Source organism: Ascaphus truei, chromosome 22, assembly GCF_040206685.1.
Source record: "Ascaphus truei isolate aAscTru1 chromosome 22, aAscTru1.hap1, whole genome shotgun sequence".
Classification (NCBI taxonomy): Eukaryota; Metazoa; Chordata; class Amphibia; order Anura; family Ascaphidae; genus Ascaphus; species Ascaphus truei.
Window position 1 is genome coordinate 11,995,508 of NC_134504.1, and position 24,163 is coordinate 12,019,670.

At 51.4% G+C, this 24,163-nt stretch overlaps 3 protein-coding genes across 6 annotated transcripts in view; 2 read left to right on the forward strand and 1 right to left on the reverse strand.

Annotated features, from left to right (window-relative positions):
• Positions 1-6,449, forward strand: part of CCDC57 (coiled-coil domain containing 57) — a 94,233-nt gene extending 87,784 nt beyond the window's left edge. For 2 of the 3 annotated variants that reach the window (XM_075579980.1, XM_075579981.1), the window contains one exon: positions 786-6,449. In XM_075579980.1, coding sequence (XP_075436095.1) covers positions 786-973 — 188 coding nt within the window. In that variant the 3' untranslated portion in view covers positions 974-6,449. The remainder of the gene's footprint in view (positions 1-785) is intronic. The other variant, XM_075579982.1, reaches the window with a different exon arrangement.
• SLC16A3 (solute carrier family 16 member 3) overlaps positions 1-8,874 on the reverse strand; it is a 140,938-nt gene extending 132,064 nt beyond the window's left edge. Inside the window, exon 1 of the mRNA XM_075579986.1 lies at positions 8,567-8,874. The gene's annotated coding sequence lies outside the window, so the exon portion shown is untranslated. The remainder of the gene's footprint in view (positions 1-8,566) is intronic.
• Positions 8,875-13,434: 4,560 nt separating this feature from the next.
• Positions 13,435-24,163, forward strand: part of FASN (fatty acid synthase) — an 82,964-nt gene continuing 72,235 nt past the window's right edge. Inside the window, exon 1 of one of the 2 annotated variants that reach the window (XM_075579989.1) lies at positions 13,435-14,333. The gene's annotated coding sequence lies outside the window, so the exon portion shown is untranslated. The remainder of the gene's footprint in view (positions 14,334-24,163) is intronic. The other variant, XM_075579988.1, reaches the window with a different exon arrangement.

Sequence of the window (24,163 nt, forward strand, 5' to 3'; positions counted from 1 at the left end):
AGTTATGCACGTATGTGACGATTGCAGTACAGCACATGCATCGACAAGTGGAAAAAAGGTAGCGCTTCACTTTAAGTACATTTTCACTTTACATACATGCTCCGGTCCCATTGCGTACGTTATTGCGGGGTATGCCTGTACATCTTTAAGCCAGGTGTCTTTACTCGATCTAAAAATATTTATTAAATCAAAGACTTGATGACAATTATCAAAGTTACGTTTCCTATCATCTATGGAAATAAATGTATGCGTGCAATACCGATATTGTAAAACTTGAAGTGTTTAAATGTTTTGGTGCATATGGTCAGCCAGATATATGTATTATACAGATGTATTGTCCATGGTGCAATACTGAGACACAGTTCCAGAAACTTTGAGTCACTTGGCTCCTCGCTGTTACTGCTGAATGCCCCAGTGCATAGTTTGAACTTGTCAAAGGGTTATCTCCCTTCCTCGCCTGTCAGACAAAATGTCAACAGCTTTCACATCAGGCTATTGGGCTATTAGGAGTTATCCGTCTGGGTGAAATGCCACCCAGCGGCTGAGTGTTGGGTAAATCATTAACAGCACAACTTGCTACTGTATTTGCTGCTATCAGTAAAGTCCAATTCAGGAGTGTGTGTGTGTGTGTGTGTGTGTCCGTGCATGCGTCTCCTTTTTGTGTGTACGGGACCCTGAACTAGTCCGTCACTTAGCGCCAAGTATAGCCTTATTCCGACGATATTGAAAGAAAATGCAATTAATGATGTACTTTAATGACTAATTACGGTGTATTTCATATACAGTGATCATTGCACGGAGTGGACCTGGGCAGCGGAATAAAAGCACAGAAGCTTCTTCCAAGAACAGGGCATCTCCTCCATTACTGAAGTATCAAAAGGAAAAGGCTAACAAGCCACTCGCTGTCTATCAATCAAAGACCAAAGGTTCTCAGAATGCCCCCAAAATCCGAAACTATAACATTAGAGACTGATGCAGAACATCATTATTATAACTGTGCGTGGAACTGGTGTTCGTACGCACACTACATGTCTCCTAACCCCTGCTCCTAACAGGAGGCCCCGTGAGTACGGTTATGCAATGGCTAGATTTGGCAGAAAGTGCATCGATACAATTAAGCAAATGGAAAAGTCTCAAAATAAAATTATACTTCCCTCATTATTTGTCTTAAAAAAGACTCCCCCCACCCCTCTCCTTCCTCCTTCTCCCTCTCTCCCCCCTCTCTTTCTACACACCCTTTCTCCCTCCCTCTTACCTCCTCTCTCCCTCCCTTTCTACACCTCTCCCTCTCTGCCTCCTCCCCCCCCCCCTCAGGCTTGCCGGTCATACATGTGTGGCCGGGAGTGTGATGTCACATGGCGTCACGTTGCCATGGCAACAGGAGCGGTGCTGGAGGAGGAGGGCGGCACCAGGTAAGCGCCTAAGGGCGGCATTGGTTTTAATCCGATACTGCCAATCAGAGTTGAAGGTGTGACAGGAGTGGGTTTGGGCTAGAGTGGTTCTTCAAACTGGCCAATCAAAACAGCACCTCCTGGGCTGGGACCTGGAAAGTGTTCCGTCGGCCAGCCGGATAGCTCCCACGGAGATAGGCGCCTAGGTGTCTGTAATCTCTGCTCTCTGAGCCAGTGCTGGCCCCCCTGGCCTATTCTCCGCCCATCCCTACTCTGCCATTGTTTCCCCGACGTCACCTCCCCCTCCAGAACGAGCACCAAATGGTTTGCCGGACATGCAGGCTGGACAAATGGGTTTTGTCGGCCCTAGAGTACATATCCAGGGAACACGGAGGGGCTTGTACAAGTACACCCAAACATTACACAAAATAAAGGTTTACATTTACACATTAAGTCATCGGTTTTGGGCCAGGTGAGCCGCAATAAGGTGGATTTATAGAGAAATTTAGCAAATCCACCCAGATGGATGGGCCAGTGGCTGGGATTAACCTTTATCGTAGTAGCCACGTTGTCCTTTCCGTCACAGTCACTATTTAGGCCTGTTGTTTTACTAAAAACTTCCCTTGCAGATTTCTCTATCTCTCCCCTTTTCCGCTCTCTGCCCATCGCCTTTCATTCACCACCACTGATTCCCCTCACCCCCCTCCTTCCGCTTCTACCCGCTACTTTTGAGACTTTTGCTCCATTGACCTCTCTGCTCTGACATCTACCCTAAACGCTAACCTCTTCTCTCCTTCCTCTGAAACGGACAATCTTGTCAACTCTCTCCGCTCTTGATCTGTATCCTTCTCGCCTCGGGCACACCCGTACATCTTACCCACTGCTTTGGCTAAGTTCACTAACGCGCTCCTCTGAACGCCTATGGAGGAAATCCTACACACAGACATTTCTCTTCCTGTTTTAACCCTGCTCTCTGTCAGGCCAAAGAACTCATCAATCCACGCTGTATTTTCTCTTTATTTGACTCCCACTTCCCTTCACTTCTCAAGCCTTTGCTGACTACTTCAATGGCAAAGTGGATGCTATCCACTAGGAGATTCCTTCCTCATCTCTGCTTCAATTTAAATCTCCTTCCCATCAACTCCTTTTCTCCTGGTACAGAGTTAGAAGTTTCAACGTTGATTTCCTCTTCTCTCTACCGCCTCTCGATCCTTTCCCCTCACACCTTCAAAGAATTCTTAGTCCCCACTCTCACCCACATCTCCAATTCCTCCCTATCCTCTGGCTCTTTCCCTTCTAACTTTAATAAGCATGCGGTGGTCACACCTATTCTCTAAAACCACTTAGATCCTATGTGCCTTACTAACTACCGCCCTGTATCCCTCCTGCCTTTTTTTGCCACCAAATTGCTAGACGATCTTGTGTAATCCTATATGATCAACTTTCTTAAATTCTATGCCCTCCTGGACCCTTTACAATCTGGCTTTCCTACAGGTCACTCAGACTGTGCTCACTAAAGTAGCCAATGGTCTACATGAAGCCAAGTCCCTTTTCCCTACTGATCCTACTCGATCTCTCTGCTGCTTTTGATACTGTTGATCACTCTCTTCTCCTTCCTATTCTAAACTCTCTTGGTATCCGTAGCAAAGCCCTATCCTGGTTCTCATCATACCTCTCCCATCGCACATTCTCCATCTCTGTTGCTAACATGTCTTTGTCTTCTATTGATCTGTCTGTTGGGGTACCTCAGGGCTTTTCTGGGACCTCTTTTTCTCTCTCTCTCTCTGTACACACTATCACTTGGTGACCTCATCAACTTTTTGGGCCCTGGGTATCATCTCTATGCTAACGATAGTTAGATATATCTATCCACCCCCTCCCCTCACTCCTGCAATCCAGTTCCAAGTCTCAGTTTGCCTCCTGGCTATATCCTTATGGATGGTGTTCACCACCTAAATCTTAATATGTCTAAAACTGAGCTCATATTTTCCCCTAAATCTGGCCTAATGGGCCCTTTTTCTATCACAGTAAACGGTACTACCATCTATTCTGTTGCCAATGCATGTTGCCTAGGATGGATACATGGCTCTTTCCTTTCCTTCTCCATTCACAGCATGGCTAAAATCTGTCGCTTGTTCTTCAGTAATATTGCTAAGTTCCACCCTTTCCTTTGTCAATCTACTGCTAAAATGTTAATGCATGTGCTTATCCTGTGTGTTACTGTAACATACTGCTAACAGGCCACCCCTTTCCCCTCACTGCCCCTTACCACTGGAACTCCCTGTCACGGTGCACCACAAGACACAAGGAGTTAAAACAAGTTTATTTTGGCTGGAGTCAACGGGCAACACAATACACATTTTCAGGGTTACACACCCCAAAACAAAGGTTATGGGGGTTGGGGGGGGAATACTAGCATGCTATTTGCTGGGCACCACTTCAGGAGGCTTACCCAGGATGTCTTTCACCCACCGAGAATCTCTGGGTACCATAGGGATGCTAGTTGCATGCTAGCAAGTTTAAATGTCCCACTCGCCTGTACAACCGATCCTCATTCTGGATCCAACGGTCTCCCAGACTGAGTGTGGATCTAATCTGACTAACTGTGATTGCCAAGGGTTTACATCGTTTCCCAGCCTCCATCGGGAACCATGGAGGACCGTGGGCCGACCAATCAGAGCCACAGAGCGAGGGCTCACCTGCGATGGGCCAATCAGGGCTTTGGGAGGTGACAGTGCCTTAGGACTGCCACAGAAGTACTTAAGGAGAGAGGACAATTGAAACTGACCAATGGGAGTGGAGTTGGTTGGGGCTAGGAGCTAGGCCTCAGTTTCCAGCTTCAGCCTGATACCTCCTGTAGAGGTAGATGCCTCTGAGTCTGGGATACACAATGGCTCCGCTTTAGAAGTCCATGTTCGCCAGATCTGAGTAAACACCCCTCCCCACTCCTCCAATGTCCCAACAGCCAACCTGTTGATAGCAGGCCCAGATGCCTTGGTATGCTGGCTTTCTAACTGAATTACCCAGCTCAACACGCATTACATTACATATGCATGGGGGAATAAACGGTCTTACAGGGGGATACACAGAAACACACTGATCAGCCATTTTGGCTGCAATAAGATGGTCTTTTAGCCTGTAACTTAGGCATCCATCTTGGTAGGAGACAAGACAACAGATCCTACACTTACACATGACCCTCCACTGAAGAGCAGGTGAGTGTTTATGGCCGACAGAAAGAAGAGATATGTGTAAGTTTTAATATTTCACACTATGTATGTATATCTTTATTTACATAGCGCCATTAATGTACATAGCGCTTCCCAGCAGTAATACACGTGACAATCATATAAATAACACGTAATACAAATAACACATAATGGGAAGTTTCAGACATAAAAGTAACATTTAGGAAAAGGAGTCCCTGCTCCGAAGAGCTTACAATCTAATGTGTACGTTCTTCCTACCTACCGAGACTTTAGGAGGGCGTTCTGGTAAGTGCGTCTGCAAGGGGCCAAGCTTTATGTATGAGGGTATTTGTTCACCCACTGTTAACCTTTATAATAAGGAACTCTGATACGGACTTTGACCAACTTTTAATTGCACTAAATCACAAAAGCATATTTTATTTATTGACCCCCTTCAGGGCACTTTCACATATCTCACAAAGTTTAGTCCACAGGACAATAAGAAATGCCATATATTCAGTGTAGGTTCCTGCTAAACAGAGGTTAACTTGACCAGGTCGGCAGGTTTGAATCATGTTTTGATGAAAAGATGCAACCAAATGACTACTTTATCACACAGACTTGGGGTCTAAATGTACAGTAAACATGTCACTAGTATGTTTTACCCCAATTGGTAGGAACGCAGGATCTGTTCTTTTGTTTTCCATATATGTACGGACAGTACGGTCAATCCTTTTACCAGCAGCAAACTCCTAACAGGAGGAGCGCAGGTAATATATACAGTCGTCCATCTTGGTAGGGGCAACTGCCGGGCTTAACCTTTCATTGTCTGGCCAGGCTGCCCCTGCTGTCACACTCCCTCACACTATGTATACGTCAAGCACCTTCTCTCCCCACCTTTAAAACGCACCTCTTACATAAAGCATTTCAGTAGCCCAGACTCATGGCTACTGTGCCAGTCACTCCCGGGGGGGAAGTGCCGGGACAAGTGTCCGGGCCCGGTGGCTGTAGGGGGCCCGGCCCAACTTCTGTGTCCAGCTGCCAGGCCTCTGGTTGCTGCCAGACACCAGCTCCCGGCTCTCCACAGCTGCTTAAAAACAAACAGGCAATGGGGGAGCGTGGGATTAATGAGGCATATGTAGTAACAATATAGTGTTGATAGTGGACTCAAATAACTTGGGAAAAAATGGGGGATGAGTTTTATATACTGAGGTACTTACACGGCCATGTGTAAGTAAACACAATAATTGGTAACTTTCTCAAGACGAACTCCGTCTCTCCCAGCAGTAATAGATGAAAATGTTTTGGGGTAGGGGGGAATATACAACTATATGTATCTGTACTCACACGGCCCACTGTGAGCAGTTGTAGAGGGTTGGTTACTTTGGGGTTAATTTCTTATCCCATCCACTTCTGTTGGTCTGCGTAATGGGGGCTGTCCTCAAGCTTCCTGGTTGAAATAGGTCTCAATACCCGGTTCCAGACGTCAGGTGTGGTCTCCCCCCCGATGTTATAATGTATGGGGGTTGGAGGAGGGGAAAACAGGTGAGGCACGAACCAGTTGTATACAATTCATAAAATGCATTTATTTATAAAACAACAACGGGACTCACACACATATAGGGTGGACCCCTGGCCTCCTCATGCAGTCCACGATCAAGTTTAAGCAGCTTGTTGCGCCGGTCCCGCGTCCGGGATGCAGGAAGAAAAAAACTGTCCTGCTGGGCTGCAAAGGCTGCTTTGTGATCTGGCTACGGAAGCCTCCGTGGGTCAAATTCAGCTGTAGAATTGAGCAACGCGTTTCGCCGACGCATCGTCTTCCTCAGGCTCAAATAATTATTATCCTCCCCTTCCTCCCCTTCCCCCCCTCCTCCTCCCCTTCCCCCCCTCCTCCCCTTTCCCTCCCCCCTCCTCCCCTTTCCCTCCCCCCTCCTCCCCTTTCCCTCCCCCCTCCTCCCCTTTCCCTCCCCCCTCCTCCCCTCCCACCCCCTCCCCCCCTCCTCCCCTCCCACACCCTATCCCCCCTCCCACACCCTTCCCCCCTCCCACACCCTTCCCCTCTCCCACACCCTTCCCCTCTTCCCCCCCTCCCACACCCTTCCCACCACCCTTCGCCTTCCTGCCTCCCCGCCTCTGCTTTCGCGCCCACCCGCCTCTGCCTTTCACCCGCCCTTACTCCGCCCGCCTCTGCCTTTCACCCACCGCCTCACAGCCGCTGCATGCACTCAACAGACACCCGCCACACTCGACACATACCTGCCGCCACACACACCTGCTGCCTCCCGCCCCTACGCACCGACATCACTGACCCACCGCCTCACACCCTAGCAGGACCCCCACTCACAGAGAGCACTCACAACCCACGCGCCACCTGCCGCCTCACACCCTAGCAGGACCCCCACTCACAGACAGCACTCACAACCCACGCGCCACCTGCCGCCTCACACCCTAGCAGCACCCCCACTCACAGACAGCACTCACAACCCACGCGCCATCCGCCGCCTCACACCCTAGCAGGACACACGCCTCACATTTTTACATCTGTTATGTCACCAAAATATACATTGTACTGTGGTGTGTTTACAATAAACCATTTTTAAACAACATCGTATTACAGTTTATTCCATCTTTCTTTTCAACATTATTATCCAACCTTTACAACAAATACTCACCTATTGTTCCACGATTTATACATAATACTACCTATTACGCATTTACATCCCGGGCAACGCCGGGTCTCTCAGCTAGTGTATTATACAAGTGAACACAAACCCCTTTTTGTAATACCCAGGTCCCACATACAGTGCCTCCTTTTCAAAACTCACACCAACCTAGACACAGGCAAGGTTGCCACCTTCTATTGAAGGCTCACCCGGAGATAACAACTTTTAGATTGACCTTTTCTTATATATTTATCTTACCTTTGGCTGCGGCGGCGGCGGCGTCTCCTGGTATCGGCATTCTCCCCTCCAAACTACGTCGACATGGCTGCGCAACGTCACGTGACGCCCGTTGCCATGCTAACGAGCCGCTCGGTGATGTCACGTTGCCATGACAACGCGACGCCGTGACGTCATGGCACCGCAGCAACATTTGACCTTGCACAGCCGTGTTGACTTGATCCGCAGGGGGAGATGCCGGGAGATACGTGGCCTTAACCTGTAGTCTTCGGGTCAATCCCGGAGTGGTGGCAATCCTGGACACAGCTGATCTGCATCTGAATATGCGGGTCGCGTGCTCACAGGTGTGCCGTACGTGATAGATCCTACAGTAACAAATTAATCATTTAATAAAGGATAACAAGGCAGACAAGTTAGGCCATATGGTCCTTACCTGTTATCAATGTCTTTGTTTCTTTTCCAAAAATCACACATGCTGTTAAAATACGAACATCTGGCTCACGTTGTCTGCTCAACACCCAAACCTACAACCGAATGTGACACCTACCCCATCTCCAACTTTTAATAATTACATACTGTGCCTGTCAGATGAATTTTATAGTTCAATTAAAGTTTAAATATATATATATATATATACATACAGTGTTCGACAAACCTATACATTTGCACGCCCCGGGCGAGTGGATTTAACATCGTGGCGATCTCCTATTGGCCCAAGCAGCACACGTGTGGTACTAGGTGGCGAGTAGATTTTTTTGTTCGGCGAGTAGATTTTTTGGTGATTTGTCGACCACTGTTATATGTATATGTATATATATATATATATATATATATATATATATATATTAAATAGAAAGTAGTACATATGCAAACAGCAGCAGGGCCCTTTTATTAGATTTCCTTTGAGCAATTAGACCCTTGAACAAGACGACAAAACTGGCACAACCCTGAATATTTATCATTTTCTTAAAGTGATCCGAATTGGCACCGAATCTGAATTCCTCCTATATCAGCACAAATTGCAAACTGCAGTTAGCCCAAGGTGTGCCTTCCTTACTGTGAGTCCTACAGGGGTTGGTCCACATACCTGTACAGAATGAAGCATGCACTTTCAATGTCTTCCCATTCAAATGCAACGCTCCTGTAGAGGAGGTTGATAGAAGAATGGTCGCTCGTATTCTGGGTCATTTGGGATTCAGACAATGGTCCATTCTAATGGATACGCCTGTATCCCCTACACAACAGCAGCGCATCAATACTCGGCACTCACCTAGCTCTTGCTAACATGCATCTTTATGTTTCCAGTCCCTAGTTTTTCCCCTATAGGACCAGTAAGGAAAGTACGGAACATACTGCTAAATTCCCTTTGTACTGTGTGTAATTGGGATACTAGAACGACAGAAAAGCTGCCCCGGCTCCATCCCCTCGCATTGGTAGATTTGAACTATAATAACCCGTGCAGGCGCTCGCTCTGACGAGGTGAATGACCTGAAATAAGACTCAGCTCAGAGAAGCTCTGATTGCATCACTGCTGGCTTCATCTCTTTAACAGAGCCACCCCCCTTCCATACAGTCACCACATCACCCTACCTCCTAGCAACGCCCACACCTCTCTGCTGATTGGTCGGGGAACACCCCCTTGTACACACCTCTGTGATCTCAAAGGGTACCTGTTTCATTAACAAAATGTGGCAGTTTCAATTTGCAGCCAGGCAAGTTCTGCTGCTTCAGCTCAGTGATCTACTGTGAATGTGTTTCCATACAGAAAACCCTCTGCAAGTTTCTTTCCCTTATTCATGCAAAGAAATTAAAAAAAAAAACCTAAAAGCACCTGGGTGTCTCAGTGTTCCCGCAGTTGCCTAGATCTGTCTGGGATAGAAAACCTTGCTATATATCTGAATTTAGTGCAATTTCCTGGCGATAGAAGCAGTCAGTCCCATAACTCACAGGCAAGGTTACATAGTAACACGTCGTCGCTGTTTCCGACACACATGATTCCCTAAAAATGACTTTGCGCTTTTCTTTGTTACCGGAGAATGAAGAGAAGCGGAAATACTCTCTCTTTCCGGGGTGTAGAAGATGCCAAAGAAGATACAAATCAGGAGACCTAGAACAGTAAACGACGTGAAGATACTCTGATATAATCAGTAGTGCTATAAAGAGAAGGAGCGGCTCAGTGAGTAAAGACACTGACTGGCACTGAGCCGGGGAACCTGGTTCAATTCCCGGTGTCGGCTCCTTGTGACCTTGGGCAAGTCACTTTATCTCCCTGTGCCTCAGGCACCAAAAACATAGATTGTAAGCTCCACGGGGCAGGGACTGTCTGCAAAATGTCTCTGTAAAGTGCTACGTAAAACCTACCAGTGCTATACATGAACATATTATTATTAGTGGTAAATATGTAACTGTGGGAGGAAGGATTGGCTTATTACACCTGTGATAATGTCCCATATTGTTGGGCATTTCTTACCATTGTCTGCCTTTACTGTTGTGTGGTAGGAAATCCCACAAGCTCATTCCTCTGACGCAAAGAGGTAGTCACCATCCCAAACAATGCACTGTAACATATGTGGGAAGAAACTAGTGGAGAATTAGACATAAAGGGCGATATTAAGTAAGAGATGCTATTGCATAAGACACCTCCGGGTACCAGAATCCAACTTGCAGCTCATTCCCTTGAATGTAAGCTTCCTCCTGGCACCAGAGGTGCCAGGAGGAAGCTTACATTCAAGGGAATGAGGTGCAAGTTGGTGTCCTATGAAATAGCATTGATTGGTAAATATGGGCCATGCTGCTTCTAATTGTTCAGAAATCAAAGCCGTTATTTATACGCCAAAGCGACCGATCTTGGTTATCTTGAAATTGTCTATTAAATTGTCCCCTAAATGAGGGGCCGTGCTTGTGGGGTGAGGGGCCCACCTCTGTATCATTGCTGGTCACTTTTGCCTTGCTTGCAGTACGTGGAGTCATTATATGTAGCAATCGCCACGTGTTTGTGTTTGCATTATACCGGGACCTTGTGTCTCGGGTGAGGTGACTTTTCTAAAGCTCGGGTAAAAGCAGATTGGGAAATAGATTAGGACACGCAATATCCCGACCAGCTATCCCCAAAATCCACGGCACCCTTCCTTATCCAAACCGTTATATAAAGTCATGTCAAAATAAGTGTAAAAAAAGCCACAGACACTTGCATCAAACGTGATAATAGTATAACGTTTCACTCAACAGAAACACACCTACAGTATACACAGCATAAGGCCTAGTGCACAGCGCGTGGAATTTTAGCTGACGTTAGTCAGCCTTTCTATAATGGCGCCACGCGCGCGCATGGGAGGGGACTTGGAGGGCACTGACGAGGGAGAACATGAAGAAATTAATGATTTTGTGCCGCGGCCGGTGCTGTAATGTATGTGTGTGTATGTTTGTATGTATGTGTGTGTGTGTGTATGTGTATTATTTAAAAAATATTTCATACATAGTTCGCAATCTCTACACACACATACACACACACACACACATATACACACACATACACACAAACACACACAGTGCCTTCACTCACAGCATACACACGAAAAGCATGCGGCACGTGCACGCGCGTTCACACATGCACACGCGCGTGCACGGCCGCAAACTGTATAGAACGGCCCTTATGGATTCATCCCCACGTAGAAACCCAGTCTGGAGTTGCCATAACGTATAAGAACTTGGTCATTTCACACAGCCTCTGCTCTATTTAACCGCTCCCCACAGGGTTTGAGGAGTTGTTTGGTTTCACTTGAAGACTTGGTCTTACTGGCTCTTTCAGAAAGATCTCAAAGGCTGCGTCCAGGGTGGCAGCAGCTGTGCGGGGGCGCGCTGAGGCTGAGGGAAAGCGGGTGCTTTCCCTGGCCTTGGTCCGAGCGCCGTGTCGGGGGGGGGGGGGGGAGGAGGGGGCGCACGTGACGTCACGGAGCTGGTTCGCCCTCATTGGGCGTACTGCTCACGTGACCGGCCCTGCGCTCCCTTGAGCGCTTGAAACTAAAATTTGTATAAGACCTACGCTTCTGCGCGCTTGCGGAAGCGTGCGCGAGCCCCTGCTACAGCCGCTCTCATTGCGGCTGCAGGGGCTCACTGCCGAGCGTAAGCGCGCCTCAGCACGGGTCAGCGCCTAAATGCTGACCATGCCCGAGGCCTAAGCCTTCCACTGACTTTGTATTGGGAAGAGGGAATTATTTTCAGGGACAGTTGATCAGTGTTACCTCAGCTCAGGCCACTCTCCCTCCGGCAGAGGTTAATGAGAATTTTCACAGGTAGTGGTAGGACCTGCATACTGCTCATGCCGTGACGTGGCTGCATACTGCTCATGCCGTGACGTGGCTGCATACTGCTCATGCCGTGACGTGGCTGCATACTGCTCATGCCGTGACGTGGCTGCATACTGGTCATGCTGTGACGTGGCTGCATACTGGTCATGCTGTGACGTGGCTGCATACTGGTCATGCCGTGACGTGGCTGCATACTGGTCATGCTGTGACGTGGCTGCATACTGGTCATGCCGTGACGGGGCTGCATACTGGTCACGCCGTGACGCGGCTGCATACTGGTCGTGCTGTGACGTGGCTGCATACTGGTCATGCCGTGACGTGGCTGCATACTGGTCATGCCGTGACGTGGCTGCATACTGGTCATGCCGTGACGTGGCTGCATACTGGTCATGCCGTGACGTGGCTGCATACTGGTCGTGACGTGGCTGCATACTGGTCATGCCGTGACGTGGCTGCATACTGCTCATGCCGTGACGTGGCTGCATATTGCTCATGCCGTGACGGGGCTGCATAGTGGTCATGCCGTGACGGGGCTGCAGGCTTATAACGCTTTGGCCAAAGGGGTTAACTAAATGACCCATACTCGTGAGAATACTAACATTGAGGTATTTAACTGTGTATTTTGTCACATTGGATGTAGCATTGAGTATTTTTCTCTGTTACCTCAGTTCCCACCTTTTTCAATATAAGGCAGACATCTGGTTTCAGAACGTGTCTGGGGCTATTCTGTTTAAATTATGGAAAGATTGAATCAAACTCAAAGCTAGACCAAACAAAATACAATATATGGTGTACGCTCGAGGGATTGAGGCCTCTGGTGTGTGTGTCTGCAGCAGATGCAGTGTGTACAGTAACCGTGCAGCGTTCATTGTGTCGTGTGTGACGATGCATCTCATGGCAGAAAGCTGTCACCAGGCTAAGTGACAAAGCACTTCCCAGACAAGTCACAACTGGGCCAGACTCTTAATAAATATGACATATTTTCTTTAAAATGGTAACTTCTGGTGAATTTCACAACAATTCTGAATCTGGACAGAAAAGTGTGTGTGTGTGTGTGTGTGTGTGTGTGTGTGTGTGTATATGTGTGTGTGTGTATATATATATTTGTGTAGAGGTATCTATACACATATATACACACATATATATGTGTATTTTTTTTATAAATTTATTTTTTTGCAGGGCCCTGTCCCTGTCTCTGCAGTCTCCCTCCCTCTATTCTCTATCCTGTCTCATCCTCCTCTCTCTCTGTTCTCCTTCCCTCCCTCTCTCTATCTCTCTCTCTCTCTCTTCTGTCTCCCTCTTCATCTCTCTCCCTCCTGGCTGTCTCTCTCTCTCTCTCTCTCTCTCTCTCTGTCTCCGTCTCCCCCTCTCCGCCTTGCGGTGCTTTATTCACATTGCGAGGTTGGTGGGTGGGGGGGGGGGGGGGGGTGAGGAGGAGTGTTGTGCTTTATTCACATTGGGAGATTGGTGGGGGGGTGAGGAGGAGTGTTGGGGGGCGGGGGGGGATCACTCCACGCCCAGTCCTGGAGCCCGGCCTCCCCTCCCTCTCTCCGCCTTGCGGTGGTTTATTCACATTGGGAGATTGGTGGGGGGGGGGGGGGGGTGAGGAGTGTTGGGGGGGGGGGGATCACCCCACGCCCAGTCCCGGAGCCCGGCCTCCCCTCCCATTGGCTGCTGCTTGGGGGAAGCTGTCTCAGCCCATGTGGCGTGGCCGGCAGAGGATGTCTGGCATTTAAATAGTCTGAGCCGGAGCTAGTGAGAGACCCGCTCGCTGCAGCACCACCGGCAAGGGACACCCAGCACCGGCAAGGGACATCCAGCACCGGCAAGGGACATCCAGCACCGGCAAGGGACATCCAGCACCGGCAAGGGACACCCAGCACCGGCAAGGGACATCCAGCACCGGCAAGGGACACCCAGCACCGGCAAGGGACAGCCTTACCGAGAAGAGACATCCAGCACCGGCAAGGGACAGCCTTACCGAGAAGAGACATCCAGCACCGGCAAGGGACATCCAGCACCGGCAAGGGACATCCAGCACCGAGAAGAGACATCCTTACTGAGAAGAGACATCCAGCACCGGCAAGGGACATCCAGCACCGGCAAGGGACATCCAGCACCGGCAAGGGACAGCCTTACCGAGAAGAGACATCCAGCACCGGCAAGGGACAGCCTTACCGAGAAGAGACATCCAGCACCGGCAAGGGACATCCAGCACCGGCAAGGGACATCCAGCACCGAGAAGAGACATCCTTACTGAGAAGAGACATCCAGCACCGGTAAGAGACATCCAGCACTGAGAAGAGACATTCTTACTGAGAAGGGACATCCTTAATGAAAAGAGACATCCTTAATGAAAAGATACATCCTTAATGAAAAGAGACATCCTTTCTGAGAAGGGACGTCATTATTGAGACGAGACGCCCTTAATGAGAAGAGACAGTCGTCGCTGAGTCCCATTAAAGCAGCGAGCAGAGGGAGGAGCCAGGGAGAAGGTACCTGCTGTTCTTCAGTATAACGCTTGTTCTGAGTACCGAGCACAGAGAGGTACAGGGGGGATGGAGTCATGGGAGGTTTGTTTGGTGGGAGGGTGTGATTTTTGGGGGGAGGGTGTGATTTGGGGGTGGGGGGGGCTGTATTGATGGGAGGATGTATTTAGGGGGGGATGGAGTCATGGGAGGATGTATTTAGGGGGGGATGGATTCATGGGAGGATGGATTTGGGGGATGGAGTGATGGGAGGATGTATTTAGGGGGGGATGGAGTGATGGAAGGGTGTGTTTTGGGGGGATGGAGTGATGGGAGGATGTATTTAGGGGGGGATGGAGTGATGGAAGGGTGTGTTTTGGGGGGATGGAGTGATGGGAGGGTGTGTTTTGGGGGGATGGAGTGATGGGAGGGTGTGTTTTGGGGGGATGGAGTGATGGGAGGGTGTGTTGGGGGGGATGGAGTGATGGGAGGGTGTGTTTTGGGGGGATGGAGTGATGGGAGAGTGTATTTAGGGGGGTGGAGTGATGGAAGATTGTGTTTGGGGGATGGAGTGATGGGAGGGTGTGTTTGGGGGGGATGGAGTGATGGGAGGATGTGTTTGGGGGGACGGTGTGTTTGGTGGGATGGTGTGTTTGGGGGGGTGGAGTAATGGGAGGCTGTGTTTTGGGGGGATGGGGTGATGGGAGGGTGTATTAGGGGGGGATGCAGTGATGGGAGGGTGTGCTTGGGGAGGTGGAGTGATGGAAGGTTGTGTTTTGGGGGGATGGAGTGATGGGGCGGGTGTTTTGGGGGGGTGGAGAGATGGGAGGGTGTGTTTGGGGGACATGTAGTGAAAGTAGATTGTATTTGGGGGGGGATAGAATGATGGGAGGGTGTGTTGGGGGATGGTGTGATGGGAGGGTGGGTTTGGGGGGGATGGTGTGATGGGAGGGTGGGTTTGGGGGGGATGGAGTGATGGGAGGATGTGTTTGGGGGGGTGGAGTGATGGAAGGTGTGTGGGGGGATGGAGTGATGGAGGGTGTGTTTGGGGGGGTGGAGTGATGGGGGGGGGCATGGAGTGATGGGAGTGTGGGTTTGGGGGGATGGATTGATGGGAGGATGTGTTTGGGGGGGGGTGGAGTGATGGAAGAATGTGTTTGGGGGGATGGAGTGATGGAGGGTGTGTGGGGGGATGGAGTGATGGATGGTGTGTGGGGTGATGGAGGGTGTGGGGGGATGGAGTGATGGAAGGGTGTGTAAGGGGGGATAGGATGGTGTGTGTGGGGGAAACGGAGTGATATGAGGTTGTGTTTGGGGAGGGGGATGAGGGGATATGCGGTTGTGTTTGGGGAGGGGGATGAGGGGATATGCGGTTGTGTTTGGGGAGGGGGATGAGGGGATATGCGGTTGTGTTTGGGGAGGGGGATGAGGGGATATGCGGTTGTGTTTGGGGAGGGGGATGAGGGGATATGCGGTAGTGTTTGGGGAGGGGGATGAGGGGATATGCGGTTGTGTTTGGGGAGGGGGATGAGGGGATATGCGGTTGTGTTTGGGGAGGGGGATGAGGGGATATGCGGTTGTGTTTGGGGAGGGGGATGAGGGGATATGCGGTTGTGTTTGGGGAGGGGGATGAGGGGAAATGAGGTTGTGTTTGGGGAGGGGGATGAGGGGATATGCGGTTGTGTTTGGGGAGGGGGATGAGGGGATATGCGGTTGTGTTTGGGGAGGGGGATGAGGGGATATGCGGTTGTGTTTGGGGAGGGGGATGAGGCGGTATGCGGTTGTGTTTGGGGAGGGGGATGAGGGGATATGAGGTTGTGTTTGGGGAGGGGGATGAGGGGATATGCGGTTGTGTTTGGGGAGGGGGATGAGGGGATATGAGGTTGTGTTTGGGGAGGGGGATGAGGGGATATGCGGTTGTGTTTGGGGAGGGGGATGAGGGGATATGCGGTTGTGTTTGGGGAGGGGGATGAGGCGGTATGCGGTTGTGTTTGGGGAGGGGGATGAGGGGATATGAGGTTGTGTTTGGGGAGGGGGATGAGGGGATATGCGGTTGTGTTTGGGGAGGGGGATGAGGGGATATGAGGTTGTGTTTGGGGAGGGGGATGAGGGGATATGCGGTTGTGTTTGGCCGCGTCCATTTCCCCCACGGAACGAACAAAATGGCGTACCTCTGAGGCCGGCCATAGTGTGTGCGACGGCGCGGGCGATTTTCAAGCAGACAAAAGATTTTGTTTTGGTCGTGCGATGGCCGGGTCACGCGAGCGGTCCAGCCATTGAGGGCGGACCAGCTTTGTAACATCACGGTCGCGCCTGCCCGTCCCAAAGGCCACAGATCACTCAAGCGACAGGCATGCGCGGGCCTTCTATATCCGCGGCTTTAGGGGGGGATGCAGTAATATGAGGTTGTATTTGGGGGGTGGAGTGATGTGGTGTTTGGGGGGTGGAGCGATGGGTTTGGAGGGATGGAGTGATATATGGGTGTTTGAGGGAGTGGAGTGATGTGTGGGGTTGAATGATATAGGGGGGTGAAGTGATATGATGTGGTGTTTGGGGGGGTGGAGTGATATGAGGTGGTGTTTGGGGGGGTTGAGTGATATGAGGTGGTGTTTGGGGGGTGGAGTGATATGATGTGGTGTTTGGGGGGGTGGAGTGATATGATGTGGTGTTTGGGGGGTGGAGTGATATGATGTGGTGTTTGGGGGGTGGAGTGATATGATGTGGTGTTTGGGGGGGTGGAGTGATATGAGGTGGTGTTTGGGGGGGTGGAGTGATATGAGGTGGTGTTTGGGGGGGTGGAGTGATATGAGGTGGTGTTTGGGGGGTGGAGTGATGGGTTTGGAGGGAGTGGAGTGATATGTGGGGGTGAGCGATATAGGGGGGTGAAGTGATGTGAGGTTATATTTGGGAGGGATGAAATAATATGATGTGTTCGGGGGTGGAGTGATATGTTGTGTTTTGGGGAGTGGAGTGATGTGTGGTTGTATTTGAGGGGATGGAGTGATGTACTGTAGGGGGGTGAAGTGATATGAAGGAGGGGGTGAGTAATGTTGGGGGATTGAGTGATATGGGGGTGGAGTGATATGAGGGTGGGAGTAATATGTGGGGGGGATGGAGTGATACGAGTGTGTGTGGGGGGGGGGGGAAGAGGGTGTTGGGGTTGGATTGATATGAAGGTGTGGGGGGGGGTTTAGTGATATGGGGGTGGAATGATACTAGTGTGTGGGGGGATTTGTAGTGATATGAGGGGATGTGGATGGGAGTAAGGTGTGGGGGGGATGGAGAGATAAAAGTGTGTGCGGGCAAAAGAGGGTGTTGGGGTTTGGAGTGATATGAGGGTGTTGGGGTTTGGAGTGATATGAGGGTGTTGGGGTTTGGAGTGATATGAGGGTGTAGGGGTTTGGAGTGATATGAGGGTGTTGGGGTTTGGAGTGATATGAGGGTGTAGGGGTTTGGAGTGATATGAGGGTGTTGGGGTTTGGAGTGATATGAGGGTGTTGGGGTTTGGAGTGATATGAGGGTGTAGGGGTTTGGAGTGATATGAGGGTGTTGGGGTTTGGAGTGATATGAGGGTGTTGGGGTTTGGAGTGATATGAGGGTGTTGGGGTTTGGAGTGATATGAGGGTGTAGGGGTTTGGAGTGATATGAGGGTGTTGGGGTTTGGAGTGATATGAGGGTGTTGGGGTTTGGAGTGATATGAGGGTGTAGGGGTTTGGAGTGATATGAGGGTGTTGGGGTTTGGAGTGATATGAGGGTGTTGGGGTTTGGAGTGATATGAGGGTGTTGGGGTTTGGAGTGATATGAGGGTGTTGGGGTTTGGAGTGATATGAGGGTGTTGAGGTTTGGAGTGATATGAGGGTGTTGGGGTTGGAGTGATATGAGGGTGTTGGGGTTTGGAGTGATATGAGGGTGTAGGGGTTTGGAGTGATATGAGGGTGTTGGGGTTTGGAGTGATATGAGGGTGTAGGGGTTTGGAGTGATATGAGGGTGTTGGGGTTTGGAGTGATATGAGGGTGTTGGGGTTTGGAGTGATATGAGGGTGTAGGGGTTTGGAGTGATATGAGGGTGTTGGGGTTTGGAGTGATATGAGGGTGTTGGGGTTTGGAGTGATATGAGGGTGTTGGGGTTTGGAGTGATATGAGGGTGTAGGGGTTTGGAGTGATATGAGGGTGTTGGGGTTTGGAGTGATATGAGGGTGTTGGGGTTTGGAGTGATGTGTGGGGGATGGAGTGATATGGGGGGTGGAATGATACGTGTGTGTTTGGGGCGTGTGGGGGGGTTTGGAGTGATATGAAGGTGGGGGGGTGCAGGGATTTGGGGGGGAGGGGTACCTGTTATCATACAAACGGCCCTTTAATGTGACCAAGCATCGTAATGAGAAGCAGGAGCCCAGTGTCAGGGTGATATTACCTAGTCTGTGCTCATTAGGAAATGGATACAATAAATGTCGCTGTGAGTGTCGGCGATGCTGAGGTGTCTGAACACGCAGCACTGATAATCCTACACGCATGACTGTACCAGGCTTAGCACCGGGAAATGTCGCCAGGTTACCATTTTCTATGTTACCCAGAGATCTGTTCTCGCCGCTCTATAAATAAGACATCCTGTTCCCTTTGTTGGTATCAATTTAAGATAGGCGAATGCACAGCAGCAGTGCGCCAATGCAGTGTACCGTGTTACGTGCAGTCAGTGTACGCAGGGTGCTATGTTATGTGCAGCGTATGTATTGTACGCAGTGTGCTGTGTTATGTGCAGTTTGCAGTGTTATGTGCAGTTTATGCAGTGTGCCATGCTTTGTGCAGTGTACGTAGTGTGCTGGTTATGTGCAGTGTATGCAGTGTGCCATGCTCTGTGCAGTGTACGTAGTGTGCTGGTTATGTGCAGTGTATGCAGTGTGCCATGCTCTGTGCAGTGTACGTAGTGTGCTGGTTATGTGCAGTGTATGCAGTGTGCCATGCTCTGTGCAGTGTACGTAGTGTGCTGGTTATGTGCAGTGTATGCAGTGTTATGTGCAGTGTATGCAGTGTGCCATGCTCTGTGCAGTGTATGCAGTGTGCTGGTTATGTGCAGTGTATGCAGTGTGCTGGTAATGTGCAGTGTATGCAGTGTTATGTGCAGTGTATGCAGTGTGCCATGCTCTGTGCAGTGTACGTAGTGTGCTGGTTATGTGCAGTGTATGCAGTGTTATGTGCAGTGTATGCAGTGTGCCATGCTCTGTGCAGTGTACGTAGTGTGCTGGTTATGTGCAGTGTATGCAGTGTGCCATGCTCTGTGCAGTGTACGTAGTGTGCTGGTTATGTGCAGTGTATGCAGTGTTATGTGCAGTGTATGCAGTGTGCCATGCTCTGTGCAGTGTATGCAGTGTGCTGGTTATGTGCAGTGTATGCAGTGTGCTGGTAATGTGCAGTGTATGCAGTGTGCCATGCTCTGTGCAGTGTATGCAGTGTGCTGGTTATGTGCAGTGTATGCAGTGTGCTGGTAATGTGCAGTGTATGCAGTGTGCCATGCTCTGTGCAGTGTATGCAGTGTGCTGGTTATGTGCAGTGTATGCAGTGTGCTGGTTATGTGCAGTGTATGCAGTGTGCTGGTTATGTGCAGTGTATGCAGTGTGCTGGTTATGTGCAGTGTATGCAGTGTGCTGGTTATGTGCAGTGTATGCAGTGTGCTGGTTATGTGCAGTGTATGCAGTGTGCTGGTTATGTGCAGTGTATGCAGTGTGCTGGTTATGTGCAGTGTATGCAGTGTGCTGGTTATGTGCAGTGTATGCAGTGTGCTGGTTATGTGCAGTGTATGCAGTGTGCTGGTTATGTGCAGTGTATGCAGTGTGCTGGTTATGTGCAGTGTATGCAGTGTGCTGGTTATGTGCAGTGTATGCAGTGTGCTGGTTATGTGCAGTGTATGCAGTGTGCCATGTTGTATGATACCGGGTTTTATGTGTGTGCCATTGTGATGTTGTTGTGTGGTCATAGTGGGTGCATTGTATGCTAAGTCACAGTGTATGTTACATTTGCCAGGTTGTGTGCGGTGTCAGTGTGTTACAGAGGGTGCTGTGTTACATTGTGTTGGCAGTGTGGCAGTGTGGCAGTGTGGCAGTGGTGCACATGGTACAATGAGGCTCCTTTGCTGCATTCTCCATTATCTGCATTCAGCCATTTCTTGTCAGGAAAAAAAGCTGCTGCAGCGAGGGAGAAATATCCATCTGTGGCGGCGACAGAGAGACAGGCGGAGAGAGGGAGAGAGACAGGCGGAGAGAGACAGGCGGAGAGAGACAGGCGGAGAGAGACAGAGAGACAGGCGGAGAGAGACAGGCGGAGAGAGACAGAGAGACAGGCGGAGAGAGACAGGCGGAGAGAGACAGGCGGAGAGAGACAGAGAGACAGGCGGAGAGAGACAGAGAGACAGGCGGAGAGAGACAGAGAGACAGGCGGAGAGAGACAGGCGGAGAGAGACAGAGAGACAGGCGGAGAGAGACAGGCGGAGAGAGACAGAGAGACAGGCCAGAGAGAGACAGAGAGACAGGTCAGAGAGAGACAGAGAGACAGGTCAGAGAGAGACAGAGAGACAGGCGGAGAGAGACAGAGAGACAGGCGGAGAGAGGGAGAGAGACAGGCGGAGAGAGACAGGCGGAGAGAGACAGAGAGACAGGCGGAGAGAGACAGGCGGAGAGAGACAGAGAGACAGGCGGAGAGAGACAGAGAGACAGGCGGAGAGAGACAGGCGGAGAGAGACAGAGAGACAGGCGGAGAGAGACAGGCGGAGAGAGACAGAGAGACAGGCCAGAGAGAGACAGAGAGACAGGTCAGAGAGAGACAGAGAGACAGGCGGAGAGAGACAGAGAGACAGGCGGAGAGAGACAGGCGGAGAGAGACAGAGAGACAGGCGGAGAGAGGGAGAGAGACAGGCGGAGAGAGGGAGAGAGACAGGCGGAGAGAGACAGGCGGAGAGAGACAGAGAGACAGGCGGAGAGAGACAGGCGGAGAGAGACAGGCGGAGAGAGACAGAGAGACAGGCGGCGACAGAGAGACAGGCGGAGAGAGACAGAGAGACAGGCGGAGAGAGACAGGCGGAGAGAGACAGGCGGAGAGAGACAGAGAGACAGGCCAGAGAGAGACAGAGAGACAGGTCAGAGAGAGACAGAGAGACAGGCGGAGAGAGACAGGCGGAGAGAGACAGAGAGACAGGCGGAGAGAGACAGAGAGACAGGCGGAGAGAGACAGAGAGACAGGCGGAGAGAGACAGAGAGACAGGCCAGAGAGAGACAGAGAGACAGGCCGGAGAGAGACAGAGAGTCAGGCGGAGAGAGACAGGCGGAGCGAGACAGAGAGACAGGCCAGAGAGAGACAGAGAGACAGGCCGGAGAGAGACAGAGAGTCAGGCGGAGAGAGACAGGCGGAGCGAGACAGAGACAGGAGGAGAGAGACAGAGAGACAGGCGGAGAGAGACAGAGAGACAGGCGGAGAGAGACAGAGAGACAGGCGGAGAGAGACAGGCGGAGAGAGACAGAGAGACAGGCGGAGAGAGACAGGCGGAGAGAGACAGAGAGACAGGCGGAGAGAGACAGGCGGAGAGAGACAGAGAGACAGGCCAGAGAGAGACAGAGAGACAGGTCAGAGAGAGACAGAGAGACAGGCGGAGAGAGACAGAGAGACAGGCGGAGAGAGACAGGCGGAGAGAGACAGAGAGACAGGCGGAGAGAGGGAGAGAGACAGGCGGAGAGAGGGAGAGAGACAGGCGGAGAGAGACAGGCGGAGAGAGACAGAGAGACAGGCGGAGAGAGACAGGCGGAGAGAGACAGAGAGACAGGCGGCGACAGAGAGACAGGCGGAGAGAGACAGAGAGACAGGCGGAGAGAGACAGGCGGAGAGAGACAGGCGGAGAGAGACAGAGAGACAGGCCAGAGAGAGACAGAGAGACAGGTCAGAGAGAGACAGAGAGACAGGCGGAGAGAGACAGGCGGAGAGAGACAGAGAGACAGGCGGAGAGAGACAGAGAGACAGGCGGAGAGAGACAGAGAGACAGGCGGAGAGAGACAGAGAGACAGGCCAGAGAGAGACAGAGAGACAGGCCGGAGAGAGACAGAGAGTCAGGCGGAGAGAGACAGGCGGAGCGAGACAGAGAGACAGGCCAGAGAGAGACAGAGAGACAGGCCGGAGAGAGACAGAGAGTCAGGCGGAGAGAGACAGGCGGAGCGAGACAGAGACAGGAGGAGAGAGACAGAGAGACAGGCGGAGAGAGACAGAGAGACAGGCGGAGAGAGACAGAGAGACAGGCGGAGAGAGACAGGCGGAGAGAGACAGAGAGACAGGCGGAGAGAGACAGAGACAGGTGGAGAGAGACAGAGAGACAGGCGGAGAGAGACAGGCCAGAGAGAGTCAGAGGGACAGGCCAGAGAGAGACAGGCCAGAGAGAGACAGAGAGACAGGCAGAGACAGAGAGACAGGCAGAGACAGAGAGACAGGCGGCAACAGAGAGACAGAGAGACAGGCGGAGAGAGACAGGCAGAGAGAGACAGAGAGACAGGCATAGAGAGAGACAGGCAGAGACAGAGAGACAGGCAGAGACAGAGAGACAGGCAGAGACAGAGAAACAGGCAGAGACAGAGAAACAGGCAGAGACAGAGAGACAGGCAAAGAGAGACAGAGAGACAGGCAAAGAGAGACAGAGAGACCGGCAAAGAGAGACAGAGAGACCGGCAAAGAGAGACCGGCAAAGAGAGAGAGAGAGACCAGCAAAGAGAGACAGGCAAAGAGAGACAGAGAGACAGGCGGAGAGACAGGCGGCAAGAGACAGGGGGCCACAGAGAGTCAGGCGGAGAGAGACAGGAGGAGAGAGACAGAGAGACAGGCGGAGAGAGACAGGCGAAGAGAGACAGAGAGATAGGCGGAGAGAGACCGAGAGACAGGCGGAGAGAGACAGGAGGAGAGAGACAGAGAGACAGGCGGAGAGAGACAGACGGAGAGAGACAGAGAGACAGGCAGAGAGAGACAGAGAGACAGGCGGAGAGAGACAGACGGAGAGAGACAGAGAGACAGGCGGAGTAAGCACTTCGTACTGAATGAAGTCTTATGCTCAGCCATCTACCAGGGGCTGACTGAGCGTATATACTACCAGGGGCTGACTGAGCGTATATACTACCAGGGGCTGACTGAGCGTATATACTACCAGGGGCTGACTGAGCGTATATACTACCAGGGGCTGACTGAGCGTATATACTACCAGGGGCTGACTGAGCGTATATACTACCAGGGACCGATGGGGAGCCAGCAGGGAAGAACCTCAGCAGTAAGTGGTTGTGTGATAGTGGGCGGCCCTGAACCTCGCGGGCCCTTACAGCGTATAAGGAGCAGGGAACCAATGAGAGGGCTCCTCCAGGCTGTGAGTCATGGCGTAATTAGACGTAGGCTGTCCACTGATGGGCAGGGGCTGGGTGTATCACAGCTGTGGAGCAACTGGCAGCATTAACCCCTCGGGTGCCCCTGGTATTGTGGCGTCGACGTGAAGTGGGAAGAGTGACGTTCTCCGTTGCGTCACAGGACGCGATGGCGGAGTCTAGGCCCGGTCCTGGTAGGAGTACTGTGGCGGTTGCGAGCAGCGAACGCGTGAGGGGCGTCACCCAACGCGTCACGGGACGCATTTCGAGGGCGGACCGAGGTCCAATCCTCACAGTACTCCACCTTTCAGGGGTGACCTCTGGGAGTCCCAGAGATGGCTTGGACAGATACCTGTGGGGAAAGGCCCGAACGACACTTGGAGCATGGCGTTGCTCCCTAGGAATCCATGCACACTCCTCGGGACCGAAGCTCCTCCAATGGACCAGGTACTGCAGCTTCCCTCTGGTGATCCTGGAGTCCTGAATGGTCTGGACCTCGAATTCCTGCTGGTCTTCAACCAGGAGAGGCTTAGGGGGAG